The following is a 16,114-nucleotide window of genomic DNA, read 5'->3' as shown; positions in this document are numbered from 1 at the left end:
ACTAAATAAACTTTAGCTGAATCCCTGTGTGCTGCTTAAGGTCAATTCACTTGTCTCCCATCACAGCTTACTCTTAAGTGACTTTACGTTTTCTTTCTTAGAATGTCAGAGCACAGGATGCAAAAAATGAAAGAATAATTTCTACATTGAGCACTCACAATAACTTTTGATTGTCTTGCCATGTCTAGTCTCCATCTCCAGGTTCCTCTTCACCTCGAGGTGCTGAATCATCAAGCAGACAGCATCACCAGGATGTCTGCAGTACAGCAGAGGCTTCCACTAATAAAGAGGTAGAGTAAAACCTTTTTAAAGACCACAGTCTGGTTCATGCTGCTTATCTGCTTATGCTTTTGCTTATGCCTTTTATTTTCCCTGCTCCCTTGTAATTGTGATTGTGATTGTGCAATCCCTTGAATTTCTAGCATACCACAACTCTTTGTCATGGCCTTTCTGTGTTAAGCTGTCACTAAATTTGTCTAACAGGCTGCAGGGTACTGATTTACCAAACACCCAACATCCCCTCTGTAGCAGAGACAAAACAAAGAAGCCTTTTCCTTTTTCCCCCCACTAAGAGTATTTGTCAGCCAGATGAAAAAGTGCTTAAGTTATTTACATAATAAATTATGTTTCTTAATACTTTGTCATTGTAGAAACTGGCCTGCAAGTGATTGTTAATCCGAATTCAGTTCCTGACTCCAGGCTTCTCAGAATAAAGCTACATAGTTTGGGGCTTTTCCCTCAGCTGGTAGTGCTTTAGACTGCAGTAGTTCCAGCAAAACAAAATAAGTGTGAATAGAACTGCTCATAGTGTGAAAAGAAAATCATTTGATATAAAAAGGATTTGGATTAGTATAGAGTGGCAGGTTCTGTAAACAGAAAAATCTGCAAAAAATTTGGTTTATTTGCCTTTTTTTTTTTCCACAAACTTGAAAACAATCTAGAAATTGCCATAACAAAATACTATATTGTTACTGGTAGCAATGGATGAGTTATCTTCCAAAATTAAAAACCTGATCTACTATAAGTGGATTAAAAATGAAACACTAATTAAATAATCCATTTGTTCCTTTATACTTTTGCGATTATCAAGGGATAGAAAAGCTTGTAACATGTATGTAATAGTGCCAGTCTGCATTTGCATTTAGAAAATAATGCAAAATTTCAAAAGACTGAAGAAACCCATAATTTTTCATATTTTGAAGTTTTCCACTATAGATCATGCATTTAAGTTTTCATCTGCTTTACTGTTAGCTTATTAAAGCCTTAAGCATTCTTCACTACAGACTTTGTCACTATGTATTCTATATTTTAGCTATTTTTAGGTATCAGTAAACTAATCCAATGAAAGGAAACAAAGCACTGTTGGTTTCCATTGTTAGGATGTGCTTACACATAGTTACAGAGGCTGTAAACCAGGTTTCAGTGTAGAATGTATTGGGCTATTAGTTTCCCTCAGATGCGGAATAATTCCCACTTTAGTATTTGTAATGCAAGAATAAAAGTGATAAAACAGCCTCATAATTTCTGGATTTTTAGGTCTTAGAGAAACATTTTTATTAAATATAAATTTATAATACCAGATGGCAGCAAGATTATTGAAAGTAATGAAATATTAATGACCCTGATATTTCATTATTCATGGCTATGTAAAATTAAAAGGTGTAGGTTTCTACCTATTGGTAACTTTACCTGTTACTTTACTCTTTTAATGGTTTAATAGAATGCCTTTCTACCTGGGTAATGAACAAGAAAAATTATATTTGTGTGTGAGAATAAAGACATATATGATGCACCACTCTGTCCTGAAAATAAGTTTCTATTTAGGAGTGCTGAACAGTTGCTAAATCTGTATCAAAGATTTTGTTCACTGCTTAAAAAGAAATAAATACTTTGTAAAGTATGTTTGTTATGTATGTGAGCTGCCTCTTGTTTGTGGGGGATTTGTCCTCTATGCCTGTCACCCAATGTTTGAATGCCCCCTTTAGCACTAGATCAGCAATTATTACAAACAGTTGTTGGAGTTTATATGGATAGCTGGTTCAGTAGGAGCATTCATCTGAAGAGGTGAAAGAGCCACAGATGTGAAAAGGCATGCCAGTGTCCTCACAGCAGCTGAAATGCATTGGCAGCAGCAGATCATTGATTATTGACATCTTTATCAATGCTAGTACAGAACCTGATGGACTCTTGGGTTCTTGGACCTGATGGATTCTTGGATTCTCAACACAGCTTAGTAATTTAGAGAAAATTTAGAGAAAATAGAGAATGAACAGAACTTACAGCTTGCACAGGCTCAGTTGTCTGTGTCACATGCCTTTTGTTTTTAATTTGCAAATTTTATTTTGCAGCAAGACATGCATCATAGGTTAAAAATATTATTTGTTGTGTCAATTTTCCATATCTTACAAAGGATAAAACTCCTTCAGGTTAAGTCAGTCAACCTGTTACATAACTGTCACCTTTCTAGTTTTACCTGGGTTTTCCACTAGTACACAGACCCTGGTGAGTTGCCTGTTATAAAGAAAAATAATTTGGCATATATTTCCATGTATATCATCTAGAAAAATACTGAAAATTATTCAAGATTTTATGCATTATTCTGATCATGTGTATAGATTTTCTTTTAATATAATGATATTAAGCAGTCATTGGAGGAGTTACTGCTAGTGCAGTCAGTTACAGATTCATTAACTACCCACTTACCTGCCTATGATAGCAGCAGGTATTTCAGTATATCCATTACCAATTATATAATGCCACATACAATTTTGTTTGATAAATATTTGTATATAGTTTGCATTATTAATTAAACATAGTGGTGAATCTCACTCACTGAAAGTTGTAACCATCAGATATCTGAAGGGTTAGTCTCATAGTCTTTCACAGAAACTACCAGTAGGATGTATGGTATTACTTTACTGTATGTATTTACATGCACAATTCAAGATTCTATTTATTCCTTCACTATTTATGTAATTGGTGCTACCAAATGTGGTTTTGTGCTCAAAATGGTGTAAGCACAGTTGGTGGTGAGGTCATGGTGAATCTGGTTATCCCACAGAACAGAGGCTGCTCCCTAACCTGTTAGAATCTAGAAAGCTTTTTGTAGGCACTGTTAATATGAGGGATACGTCTAAAACCATTTCTTAATGAATAACTGTATTCTGTTAATGATGGTTTCAGTCATGAATTATAACAGTAAAGTGCAATTTTTATGTTCTTGTATGCATTTATTTGTAGTTGGAAAATCCAGTATCTTTGAGGTATTATGTACTTTTCTCCATATTTCTTGATTATTAAAAGTAGTGCACCTATTGGTAGATAATTAATGCACTAGTGAAGACCAACAAGTGGTCTTACCATGTTGTCTGCTAAGTAGACACAAATGGAATACATTGAATTTACTCCAGTAGGTGCTTAGATCTTGAAAATACTAAATATAAATAATAATAAGTGGTTCTACCTTTACTAATAACTATTGCTTATTTAAGTTTGGGGGGTTTTTGGGACGGAGAAATTTTTAATGCATATTTGTGCATGCTATGTTCTTTTTGAAATCCTTTTTGTCTTAATTACAGTCCAGAAAAAGCTTGGCTTCATTTCCAACGTATGTTGAAGGTAAGATAGTTCTACAGTTTCTAAATGTTTTTTTCACATCAAAACACTCTCCTGTATTTATAATGTATAAAATTTTACTTTTATTTGCTGAATAGAAAAGCTACTAAAGTTGGGTGTGCTGATTTAGATTAAATTGTGTCTAATTCAGAACCTGAGCTAAATCCTACTGTGCTCCCTCTGAAATTTGGAAGCATGGAGCTTTTCATTTTTTATTCATTTTCATTCATTGTTTCTGTATCAGTTATGCTGGTTTTTTTCCTCAGTATCACTTAAAACGCTACTTTCTTTATGGTATTTACACAACACATAAGAATGTGTGTGGACAAGGAAAACGGACTAAGCAAGAAGACTATAGTGCTCTGTCCAGCATTGACTTCAATTGGCAGGCTCAATCTAATCTCAGCTGGATTTATGGGCAGGCCTGCCAGTGAAAATCTGCTTTGTTCAACAGCTACTTGCCACTTACTTAAATACTGCTTCCCATCTCAGAGTTAAGGTTTCAGTAGTTCTAAGTTTTTTTCAGAACAATATGAAAAAGCAAGTTACCTGCCACATGAACTGCTGTTACCTTTTGTATGAGTCTGCATCCTGTGTATACTGCAGGAGGAACACAAGTTGTGTGCAGTTATGACAGAAGCAGAAAACAGAAGTTTCATTGTTTTGGTTTTTTTTACTTTTCCATTAACCGTAATTGTTCCATATGCTTGATGAAATTCAAGAAATACAGTTGATGTAATACTTTATTTGGACTTCCTTGTCACTCCTTGGATTGCTTTACAGTGTACTGTGTTTAATTGAGAATGTGATCATTTTCTTTAGAATGCGAATTGATCGTTGTTTTAGTCTTCAGAGTATAAGCTGCCTTTTGGAGTCTCTGGCTAGAATGTCAGTTAGTTCATAGCTAAGCATTGGAATTTTGCAACAATGAAGGATCTGTCTTAGAATTTAAATTCATCTCATATTGATAGTCCTGTCTATCAAGGGACTTTATTTTAAATATAGGAATATATGTCTATATTTTAAAAGTAATTACCTCCAACTTAGGGAAAAAAAAATTGTACACTAAAATTTTCTTGGTCCAGCACAAAATTCCTTAAAATTACAAATGTTTCATTTTTATGCACCAGCAGTCCACGGAAAAATTTGCCATGCTATGTTTTCATTGAGATAATAGTTTTGTTGTCAGAGATAATAAAAGGAGGAGGTATTCTAAAAAACAATGCTGTCTGTGTGTTCACCTCTGATGCAATTGGAGCATGTACCCTTTTGGGATTTAATATGCACTTTCTTGGGGTCTTATACCTTTGCCCATTTTTGATCAGAAATTGTACTATAAAAGGTTTTGCACCTCTTTAGTATAGTGGAGGAAGTGGTGAAAAGGCCTTGAAGTGTAGAGTAATAAATAGCAACACTTAAAATGCTGTGTGATTTCTGTGTAAATATGTAGTACTTCCAGATGCAGGAGTTTCCCTAAGGAAATAACTCAATTTCAAGTGACTTGCTCATTTTGAGAATTTTTGAGATATGTACTGCCTGAGCAAACTGCACACTGGAGATGAGCATCTTAAAATTGCTAGTCATAAGTTTTTTTATTTAAAGAAATGATAAGACAAGCCTGCTCACAAGTTTTATACGTGTGCTTCTGTCTATGTGTATAGTTTGTGTGATATTTGTCTCCAGTTCTTTCTTTTTTTTTTTTTTTGAATCATAATAATGACTTGCTTTTCCTTGAGGCCAAAGCTACCCATGCTCATTCTGAGAGGTTGTTAGTCTTTTATGTTATCATTAGAACAAAATTGGCATTCTTAGTAATTTGGAACTTAAAGCCCCATCACCTTATAGTACAGGATTCTCCTTGATTTTAGAGTAAAAAAGAAAGACAAACATAAACAAAGGTGTTTTGTAATAAAATGTGAACATATTTACTGTGACCATTTTTAATATGATTTATATTCTCACTTGTCTTGAACAACAATTGTTTTCCCTTACTTCTAAGAACAGGAAATTTCTTATGTTAACCATTCGCTTTTAGATCATGACAGTTTTAATGTGGTGTCAAAATTGAATGTTTTAATCTATAAAATTTTTAGATAAAGCTGCCAAATGCCAAAAATCTTACAAATCATAAGTGCTGCTTTGTAAGGATTTGCCTTTCTTGGTTAGGAGCACTTTACACCCCGTCACTTTCCACAGAAGTTGATGGGTGTTGGATCTCTAATGATCTGTGGACTAAGAGTGTTGCTTTGCCATCAAGAGAGCCCATGCTCTGTGTATTTAATAACATTTTTATTTAACTAAGTACTTTATCACAGTATCCCTGTTAAGACTACTATTTTTAAAGATCTGTGGCATAAAAATATTGTGATGTGTGGTATGTGTAGAGCATTCCCGGGGAGATTGTTCTGCCTGTTGCACCAACTGTGGTTAATGCCCAAGCAAGAAAGAGGCTGATTGCTGCTATGAAACTGTACCTTTCCTCTTTCTGCTGTTGGTCTGAGAATTGCAAGGCTGTTTTTCGTGGGTGAGGAGCAAACTGAGTAACTGTGTCTGTCTCTTTATCACAGTGAAAAATCACAGGTTATTTTGCTCCAAGCTGATCCCTACTCACAAAAGAATGAGCAATTGCGAGAAACAGGCTGGATTAACAATTGTAACTTTTGCTGGAGCGGTGTTGTACTGGGTTTGTGTAGCAAGGTTTTGGTAGTGGGGTGGCTACAAGGGTGTCTTCCGTGAGAAGCTGCTGGAAGCTTCCTGCCTGTCTGATAGAGTCAGTGCCAGCTGGCTCCAAGACAGACCTACCACTGGCCAAAGCTGTGCCCATCAGTGACAGTGGTAGCACCTCTGGGATAATGTATTTAAGAAGGGGGAAAAGGCTCCGCACCACAGCAACTGCAGCTGGAGAAGAAAAGGCTGGGAATGTATAAAAGAAGGATCTCTCAAGACAAGGTCACTGGAGTAGGAAGGACCAGAGATGCTCCAGCTGCCAGAGCAGAGAGTCCCATGCAGCCCATGGTGAAGACCATGGTGAGGCAGTTGTGCCCCTCTAGCCAATTGAGCTCCACTGTGGAACAGATACCCACAAGCAGCCCCTGGAGGACCCCATGCCAGTTTATGTGGATGCCCAAAAAAAGCAGGCTGTGACCCCATGGAAATCCCAAGCTGGAGCAGGCTCCCTGCAGAATATGTGGCCCAGTGGAGAGAGGAACTCACCTGGAGCAGGCTTGATGTCAGGACTTGTGATGCTGTAGGGAGCCCACACCAGAGCAGTCTGTTCTGAAGGATTGTCTCCCGTGGGAGGTATCCCATTCTAGAGCAGAGGAATAATGTGAGGCCTCTTCCCCATGATGAAGAAGGAGCATCAGAGACAGCATGTGATGAACTGACCACAGCCCCCATTCCCCTGTACTTCTAGGTACAGGAGATAAAGAAAGTTGAGAGTAAAAGTGAGTCCAGGAAGAAGGAAGGGATAAGGGAAGGTGTTGTAGCATCTATTTTTATTTTTTATTATTCTACTCTGACTTCATTAGTAATAGATGAAACAAGTTTCCACAAGTGGAGTCTGTTTTGCTCATGACACTAACTGATGAGTGATCTCTCCCTGTTCTTGTCTTGCCCCATGAAACTTTCATTATATTTTTTCTCCCCTGCCCTTCTGAGAAGGGGAGTGATAGAAGGGGTTTGGTGGACAGGGTCAACCCACCACAAATTTCGATTTGTTTGATGTTTTGTGCCTTTGAAAGTACTGGTTGCCTTTTTGTCATGCTGAACTGAAGTATTTCAGAGGAGAATTTGCAGCCTTCAGGTACAGACTCAAGTTGTCACAGTTCTGCTTTGGCTGTATTTCATCATGATTGTCTTCAGTGATGGCTTTCCTGTGTTACAGTTCCTGGACCTTGTGATCCTGAAGACTTAATTGATGGAATCATTTTTGCTGCCAATTACCTTGGTTCAACTCAACTCCTTTCTGATAAAACTCCATCCAAGAATGTGAGAATGATGCAGGCTCAGGAAGCTGTCAGCAGGATCAAGGTGAGGAGTAATTCCTGCTGCTTCTTGTATGGCTGTTTTATGATTGTGGATATGAATTTCTTTCTTAAGCAGTAATTTTTTCAGGTGGGGTTATCTGTAGTTTCAGAAGGGGAAGTTCCTCACCTTTCCTTTGTAAAATGAATCATATATGCTGCTTATGGAACAAGACTAATAAGGGGATGTTACCAGGTCATTTTAATTCCCTGTGGTGATACTCGTGCTGTGTACTCTAAATCAGAATCTGAAGTGAGTGGTGGTCAAAGTTTTATATTATCTGGGTGTGGAGGGAAAACAGGTTAAGGAAATTACTAGTAAGTATTGCAGCTGCTGCTGGCTTGTCACTCAATGGAACTGCTACATTGAGTGGTAGTGACTGCAGTTATTTTTGTCCCTGTTGTGGACACTTGTTTCTCCACACATAACAGCTGTCAGCTGATAAAAAAAAAAAAAAAAAAGCAAGCTTGTGATGGTACAGAGATGTGTGAAAAAAATAATTTCTCTGAAATCTGAAAAATCTTGTTTCAAAAGAGAAATTCCAACTGATTTCTGTACAGGCCATTTCCAGCAATGGGAATGTTGCTGTACTGTAAGTTACAATTATGACGTTGTCAGCTGAAATTAAGGTGTGTGGATGAAGTATTGCACAGTTATACAGGATGCTGCAACATTCCTGCTACCCATACATGACTGGCTAGTAGGCACACAGCTTCATCTTCTGCTAATTCAGCTAATCAACACAACCCACTCTGGGAATTTTTTCTTAGTTTAATATCTGTGTATTCTTCTTTTGTATATTTTATTTTGGGTTCCAACTCAGATTTGGTGTGCAATTGTATAAAAGAGAGAGTAAGGGGAGAAAAGGTTATCAGCAAGACCAATAATATTGTCTGTTAAGGTCAGCTGATGCTTCATACTCCTTTTATTCCTTCCACTGCTTTCCATGTTCAGTTTAGGCAGATGTTCAGTTTAGTCTCTGTATATAACTTTGACACAGAAGCTCCAAATAGAGTCATAGAGACAACTTCCAAAAATTGTGATTTTGCTGGTGTTCAAATGCATAAGTTCTTGTAACCTTGTCTCTGAAAATTGTAAACACTCACATTTTAGAAAAGGCAGGAATATAGCCTTCCTGTTAGAGATTATACTCCAGCATCTCTGTAGAAGTCTTCACTACATTGAACTACTGAACCCTTTGCAAAAGAGTGTTTTTTTCTTTGTTCATTGGTGACTCTGGATTAAGAGACATTCTTCAAAAATATGTTTCATGCAGCTTTTTCAACAATGGCAGGTCTTGGTGTGTTCTCCCCAAACCTGCAGTGAAGAGTTTTTCTTATAGAGTCTGTTTTTTTCCTGCTTTGGGCAAATAAGGCTGTGCCCTTCTGTTTAGTGTTCCTTCTTCATGCTTGGCTGTGTGTTAGAAAACTTACCTGATTTGAGTGAACTGGAAACTAAAGGTAAGGGAGAGAAACAAGGGCTTTGGTGAGGCTGGATCTAGGAGGGTCATGTCACTGGAGGGTAAAAGGAAAGATTAGCATCAGCTATCATAGGAAATAGGTATCAGGAGTGGAACTTGAACCACAGGGAGTTTGCACCTAGAAAGTAAAACTTGTGTAGGAATACACATTAGAAAAAGATTGCAGAGATATGGTAGACAAAAACGAAACCAAATTGATTCAAACTGGGCCTAAGAGGTGTAAGAGTATAGAATCTTTCTCTGATACAAAACGTATTTTGTAGAAATTCATTAACAAAATAGTGTTCTGAGGATTCTGTTGTGCCTCAGCATTTCTGTGCATCAAAACAGAAGAAATCTATTTAATGCATTTCACTCACAAATGCCATAATTTGTGCATCTATGTAAATCAGCAGGCATGCATATCCTTTCTTATAGTATATTTGTCTCAAGCTTGAGGCCTAAATGATAGCATTTGTGACCTGGTAAAACCCTAGCTGGTGTATTTTATGAAACTCAATGTATTTCAGAAAATTATTGACTTTTATTGTACACAATACCTTTGAAGACTTCTTGGACAGTTACTGCTTTCTGCTTCTAAGTAAAGCATAGGCAATCGCCCTGCACCTTAGGCTTCTTGGCTTATTAGGGTTGGCTTTGGCTGGTTTTGTTGCTGGTTGCCATTAAAGCTAAACATTTTCAGAGAGAAATTCATTATGACAGATGGACTTCCTGCTGCCAGATTCATCACTGCATCAGATATTCCATATCCCAGATGTGTAAATTATAGCTTGTACAGTGACTATGAAAGATGTTGCCCTACTCATGTTTGTTTACAGAGTGCCATACTTGTTGCATATCAACCATTTCTCCATTGTTAAAGAAAACAAAGCTTATGAATTAAGAATGAGCTTTTAAAATAACAGACTTGAAGCTGAGTATTAAAAAGAGGTGAAGAGCTTTGTTTAAGCCCTGCTATTTATACCTTCACAAAAGTGTATACTGTCTGAATTTAATAATCCCTAAAGTGCTTCCTTTTAGCAGAGCCTTCAGACCACATATTCATTCTTTTGGAATGCGAACAGATTTGAAAACAGTTCTTCAGATTTCTTCTTTAAAAAAGTGTCTTTTCAGTTAAAAGTACAAGAGTTGGGTATTTTCTTGCTTGACCTTCGCCCACTGTGAAGTCCAGCTAAGTTAAAACAGATACACTGTTTTGAAGGTGTTCATCAAATGTAGTTAGGAATATTTCATTGGGAGGCACTTTTAACATGCTGTGGGGCAGGTTTAAACATTTCTAGGTAACACTGGGTTTAATTTCTGAGTGTAATTTAAGATTAAAACCTATATGTGGATATTTAGTGTAGTATTTCACACATTTTCACACACTCATTGTCCTCTCAATGCTCACTGAGTTGCAGAACAGTTTTTGTAGAGACTAAATGCATTGAATAAACTCAGGACCTCTCTGTAGCAAAAAAAGAAGCTTGTTGGGTTTTAATGTATGTAATTTTGGAAGTTGCATCTATATGAAAAATACATTTAATTTACCTTAAATGAAAATCCTATTCTATATATTAAAAAAAAATAAAATTGTGTGGATTAGGTATATTTTGGGTTTGTTTTTGTTTTCTTTTTTCTTCTAGGAATACAGAAATAACCTGAGATTTGAATTAGCAAAATAATGTGGTGATAAAGAGGATTTCTCTAATAAAGTATCATGCATAGAATTATCCTAATTTTTTGTTGTTCATGGACCATAACTTCTTTTGTGACATTTCTGTGCAGTGTTAAATCACTTATTAAAAGTGCTTGATCTATCATTGCCTTATTTTATGAAATATTTGAAAGTAGTTCTTCAATATGCTTCCATTTGAAGAACAAAATTTTCACTAAATTGAATTATGGTATATTTTGATAAATTGTTGATTCTACACTGTAAAGTTGTAGCTCAATGATTTTTTTCTCCCCCCTTTTTCTTAATTTTGGCCTTTTGTGCTTTTCTTCTTTTGGGAGGTCATCATTCTAAAGTTTGGGAAGGGTGAGAAAGAAAAGCTTGATTTTGGAAAGCTATCTAAATGCTCTATCTCAGGAGTGTCTCCTCCTTGCCCATTGTATGACAGGCTGTTACTCAATATAAGTATATTATTTCTGAGTATTAATTTACATTGAGAGTAATGTAATGAAGAGCCTGCCATGTAAGGCAGTTTTAAATGCTTTTGCAATAGTTTGCCATCACCTGTTGCAAAATAACCTATCAGGCTATAAAATACTTCTTAGTTTGAAAAAGGTGACTAAAAGCTATTTTGAGAATGTTTCTATTTGTAAATAAGCAGTGTGGCCTAAACTTTAAGTAGCTGCTTTAGATTTGTTCAGACAAAACCTAACAGATTTAAGTTGTGAGCATCAGTATTAAAATATTTGATGTGTCTCATGATTCAGGCCTCCTATTTGCTCTTTGTAGAAGTAGCTAATGCTAACTATAGCCTCCTTCCCACCACAAACACACCTGTAAATTTAATGAGCAAAGAGCCTGTTACTGTTGGAAATTAAGGGCTAATTGCCAGCTTGGTGAGTACTGCATTCCTTCAGTGAGCAGTTCTGTAAAGTTCAGTTCACCATTGGTTTGAATTCATGATTGCAAGACTGTAAAAATTATGTTTGTTTGGGTTGTTTGTAGAAATGTCTACGACTAGGTGTTTCTGGAGCTGAAATACATGCTCCATTGCTTACTTGGAAAAAATGTGATAGTGTGGACATATCTTTGTGTAGGTGTCATAGGAAAATTTCTTGACCAGTTCACTGTGTGAACATTGGTACAGATTTTTTTTCTCAAAAGGAGGAGAAAATGAAAGTCACCTTCAGTCATTTCATTTTTCCAGGAAAAAGCAGCATAGTGTTAGAGAGGTTATTTTTTTGAAGTCTGTTGAAGTATGAGATCTGAAAAACCTGAAATAATAAGGCATACAATTTTTCTCTCACCTTTTACATTGGTGTACCTTCAGAAGAAATCGCTTCATGGTTTACATTGCTGTAAGTGAGGGGAAGCTTTGTTCTGTTTCTTAAACCATCGTCCCTCCACCAAACCTCAAAAACAATTGCGCACAAAATAACCTTGTTTATTGCAAGTAACATTTAAGTGAAAAAAAATATCCTTTTGTGTTCTTCCTGACTCTTTTGGTGCTGTTTTTCATTTCTGAAATTAATTGTGCTAAACATGAAATTTTACAATTTTTAAGCTAAAAAGAAAAGGAGGAAATTAATCTAAGCAGGGACTAATTTAGACCAGCTAGTAGTCTGTGAGCCCTGACATTAGTTTGTAGATTCCTGCTTGACTTGGAGTCTCTGTAAGTTCTTCTCTAACTGTTCTCCTGTCTCTGTTTGTTCCATGCTAAGCAGATGGCCCAGAAATTAGCCAAAAGCAGGAAGAAGGTGCAGTACAAACTTCATCAGCTTGATGTTATGCTTGTTCTTTTGTTTTCTTGGGAGGGTTTTTCCCTTTCTTTTTATTTTGTGATTTTATTTTCTGCATCCAGCAAGGTTTTATCAGATTTATTTCTGAGCCACCATACAAGTTGACATATCTGATATGATATCCCCTATCTGGGAAATCAGTTGCCTGATCAGCCATTTTTTGTTGCTTCTCATTAGCCATTTCATGTTAGAAATAGAAGAAAGATTGGATTTATCAAATGGTTACAGGCAGTACCCAAAATGCATATTAAAGAATCAGGGCTGACATCACAAAGGTTGTATAAACATCGTAAAATGATGGATTAAAATGAAGTGTGGGGTTTTTTTTGTTTGTTTTTTGGTTTTTCAACTTTTGTTTTTACTTTTTTATTTTAATTTTATCTTTCTGTAAGAGTGCTTTGTTTGACTCACAGAGATGTCAAATTGCTGGATGCAAAAAAAAAAGTTTTTGTCTATACATACAGTAAATATACTGAGATTTACTCATCTTTGTAATAAGTTTTGTTTGTGGAACTTCCAATTACCTTTTAACAAATGTAATTTTAAAAATATTACAAATGTTTGCTTTCTATTAACAAAATAGTACTTCTTAAGTGGGTTACTGCTTGAAAAGTATGTTGTCTGACTGTGAAGATCTTGCCAGAACTGCATTATGAATAGCTCAAACAGTACCTCCTGTGGTACAGGTTTTTCCATTGGTCTTGGCAGCCACTGCTAGCCCAAACAGAAATTCCTCAGGCAGGAGATACTGTTAGGCCTTTCTATGGCTTGTATGAAAACCTTATTTGAAGTGGGATTCATAGTGTGCAGAAAATGGTAAAATCATATTACTTTTCAAAAAATCTTTATAGTTCATCTTGCAGTCGGGTATAATTTTACTGAATCAGGAAAAATAGCAGGCAAGCTTTTATAACGTTAACTTTTTTTTCAAACAATACCCAATTCACTTTCACATATATGATATAGTTTCCATATCTTTGTGTTTATCTTTTGCTTCTGCAGTCTAATACTCTATCCTGCATTGCTGTTTTGGTGACTGTGTCTTAGTGTACCCCTGTACGTGAACTAACATAATTATTAGCAAGTATGTTACCAAATGTGTTTGTTTGACTCTAATCCATTTATTTGCAGGCTCCAGAAGGTGAATCTCAACCCATGACTGAAGTGGACCTCTTCATTTCTACACAGAGAATAAAAGTACTGAATGCAGACACACAGGTATAGACATAGACATCTTTGTCAGTATTGTTGGAGTAGACTACTGGAATAGACTTTCACATGCATGTTAAAATTTGTCCTTAAAATGTGCTGGATCTTGTATTCCACTCTAATCAGAAATCCATGGTCAAGAGCCATGTCACAAGCAGTTATTCTGGTGTGTTTGACTGGAGACATAATTAGAATTTGTGGGTAAGATAATTGCAGTCAGCATATGTCTTCTGAGTCATGCTGCATCAAGTATTGATTGTGCCCAGAGCAGCCCAAAATGCTTAGCTGCAATAAGTTGCTCATAATCCTGTACACATACAAGCCCAGCATATGCAGGTTCTGCAGTTGAGGTCTTGATGTGCTTTTCCACAGAAAAAAAATCTTGTAAAACTTTCTCTTTGTTTTATTTTTGGAAAGTGAAGCTCTTGGTTTGTATTGTATCTCCCTTCATGCATGACAGGTATTACAGACTTCACCTAGCAGAGGTCTTACAATTATTTGTGTGTTTTGATAATACTAGATGTGCAATAAGAACTTAGTTGAAGCAGCTGCTTATGTTGGTTTTCTTATTCCCCAGGAAACCATGATGGATCATCCCCTGCGGACCATTTCTTATATTGCTGATATAGGAAATATAGTTGTTTTGATGGCTCGTAGGCGAATGCCACGCTCTAACTCCCAGGATAATGTAGAAGCATCTCACCCCTCTCAAGATGGAAAGAGGCAGTACAAAATGATTTGTCATGTCTTTGAGTCTGAGGATGTAAGTAATTACATTGTCTTGTAGTTTTCTAGGACTGGAAAAGTAAGCACATTTTGATAGGCCCAAAGTCCATTGTGAGTGGTCCTGTTTGCTTTTTAACTGCACCCAATATTTCATCTGAGGAGAGGAACTTTCCTGCCATCTATATGTTTGAACATGACATGTCACAGGAAGTTGGTGTTTATAGAAATGCTTACTTTTTTAAAGCTTCTTGAGTGCCTCCCCATAAGAGTGATAGGAGGGTCCACTTGCTGCAGTTTACAAATACCAGCTCAAATTTTGCATAAGAGAGGTAAAGTCTATCAGAGGTGCTTATTTTCGTAGGGAAATTCTGCTCCCAAATCTTGCATTGAGGATCAATCACTGATGCATACCAGAAAGGTGATTTTTTATTTTTCTGGAGGTTTGTGTTGGGGCTGTAGTTGCTGTCATCATATCAAAAAGCCAGCAAAGAAATCTTGTGATTTCAGCAATCCCAAAATATACTGAATAGAGACACAAATGACTAAATTTTAATCTGTGGCATGTTTAAGGTACTTTACACTTTAAGTTGTCTGACATAGGACTTGACCTCCTGTCTTCACAATCTGTGTATAACTTGCTGATTTTATGATCTTTTTAAAAGTAACTTTCAGTAACTGAAAAGTAAAACCAAACTTACTACACTGACGTGGTTAGATATGTAGTTTTTAGGATCATAGTCAAATTAGCCATAATAATCTGGGAAAATAACATACTCAAGAGAAGTAAGTGAAAATACCAGTTTCTTCCATGTCTTCCAGTGAACAGCAAGGACTTTGAGATGGGAAGATTTTCTTGAATAAGGAGCTGATTTTATGTAATGATTTTATGTAATCTGTTCTAAACCTACGTCTGAATATATTATCTGAATATATTATTGCACATGAATGTGTATACATGACCCACTGCTGAAGTTAAAAAGTAAGGATGAGCACTGATGAAAGTAATCCTGGACCAAAATCAACAAAGTATAAAAATTCTGGATTATTTCCACAAAATAACATGTAAACCTGTTTTGCAAAGCCTTTTAAGAATCTGGTGTGAAATACAGTAGCCAATGTATTTTTTGCTTAATAACATTTTGCTCAATAACATTTGACATGCTGCCCACTTTGGGGCTGCTGTTCTTAGTGTTCCTGTGTTTCTAGTCACAAATTTGGACACTGCTTGCTCTTTTACTGGCCAGTTGAAAAAGCAGAAATCAAACTGTCAGGTGCCAGAGTCTGGGGCTTATTTTCCTTCACCATGGGGTGGTCTGACCCTCTACATAATCCATACTTAATGGATCTGTTTCCTGGGCTGCTCTTGATACTTTGTCGCGCTAATGTTTGAGCTTCCCAATCTGTGATTTGTTTGAATCAGCCTGTATTTGTGTCATGTGTGATCCTCTCTATGCCTGTAAATCCAACTGGCTTGTAAAATGCCTGTAGATCCAATAAAAGCATTGCTCATTGATGGGGAAAATATACTGAGAAACTGCAGATTATATCAACTCTCCTTAGTCATGGTATATAGCTCACAGGTAACTTGACAAATTTATCTCAAAT

At 36.4% G+C, this 16,114-nt stretch overlaps 1 protein-coding gene across 7 annotated transcripts in view; it reads left to right on the top strand.

Moving 5' to 3' along the window:
* The window catches only part of APBA1 (amyloid beta precursor protein binding family A member 1), a 69,304-nt gene that overhangs the window by 35,955 nt on the left and 17,235 nt on the right, over positions 1 to 16,114 (top strand). For 6 of the 7 annotated variants that reach the window (XM_053931725.1, XM_053931723.1, XM_053931726.1 and 3 more), the window contains 6 exons: positions 189 to 290; positions 3,579 to 3,618; positions 7,502 to 7,647; positions 12,500 to 12,532; positions 13,706 to 13,792; positions 14,361 to 14,546. In XM_053931725.1, coding sequence (XP_053787700.1) covers positions 189 to 290; positions 3,579 to 3,618; positions 7,502 to 7,647; positions 12,500 to 12,532; positions 13,706 to 13,792; positions 14,361 to 14,546 — 594 coding nt within the window. The remainder of the gene's footprint in view (positions 1 to 188; positions 291 to 3,578; positions 3,619 to 7,501; positions 7,648 to 12,499; positions 12,533 to 13,705; positions 13,793 to 14,360; positions 14,547 to 16,114) is intronic. The other variant, XM_053931730.1, reaches the window with a different exon arrangement.

Source organism: Vidua chalybeata, chromosome Z (assembly GCF_026979565.1).
Source record: "Vidua chalybeata isolate OUT-0048 chromosome Z, bVidCha1 merged haplotype, whole genome shotgun sequence".
In the NCBI taxonomy this organism is placed as follows: domain Eukaryota; kingdom Metazoa; phylum Chordata; class Aves; order Passeriformes; family Viduidae; genus Vidua; species Vidua chalybeata.
Note: the sequence above shows the minus strand (reverse complement) of the source record. Positions and strands in the feature narration are given on the sequence as shown.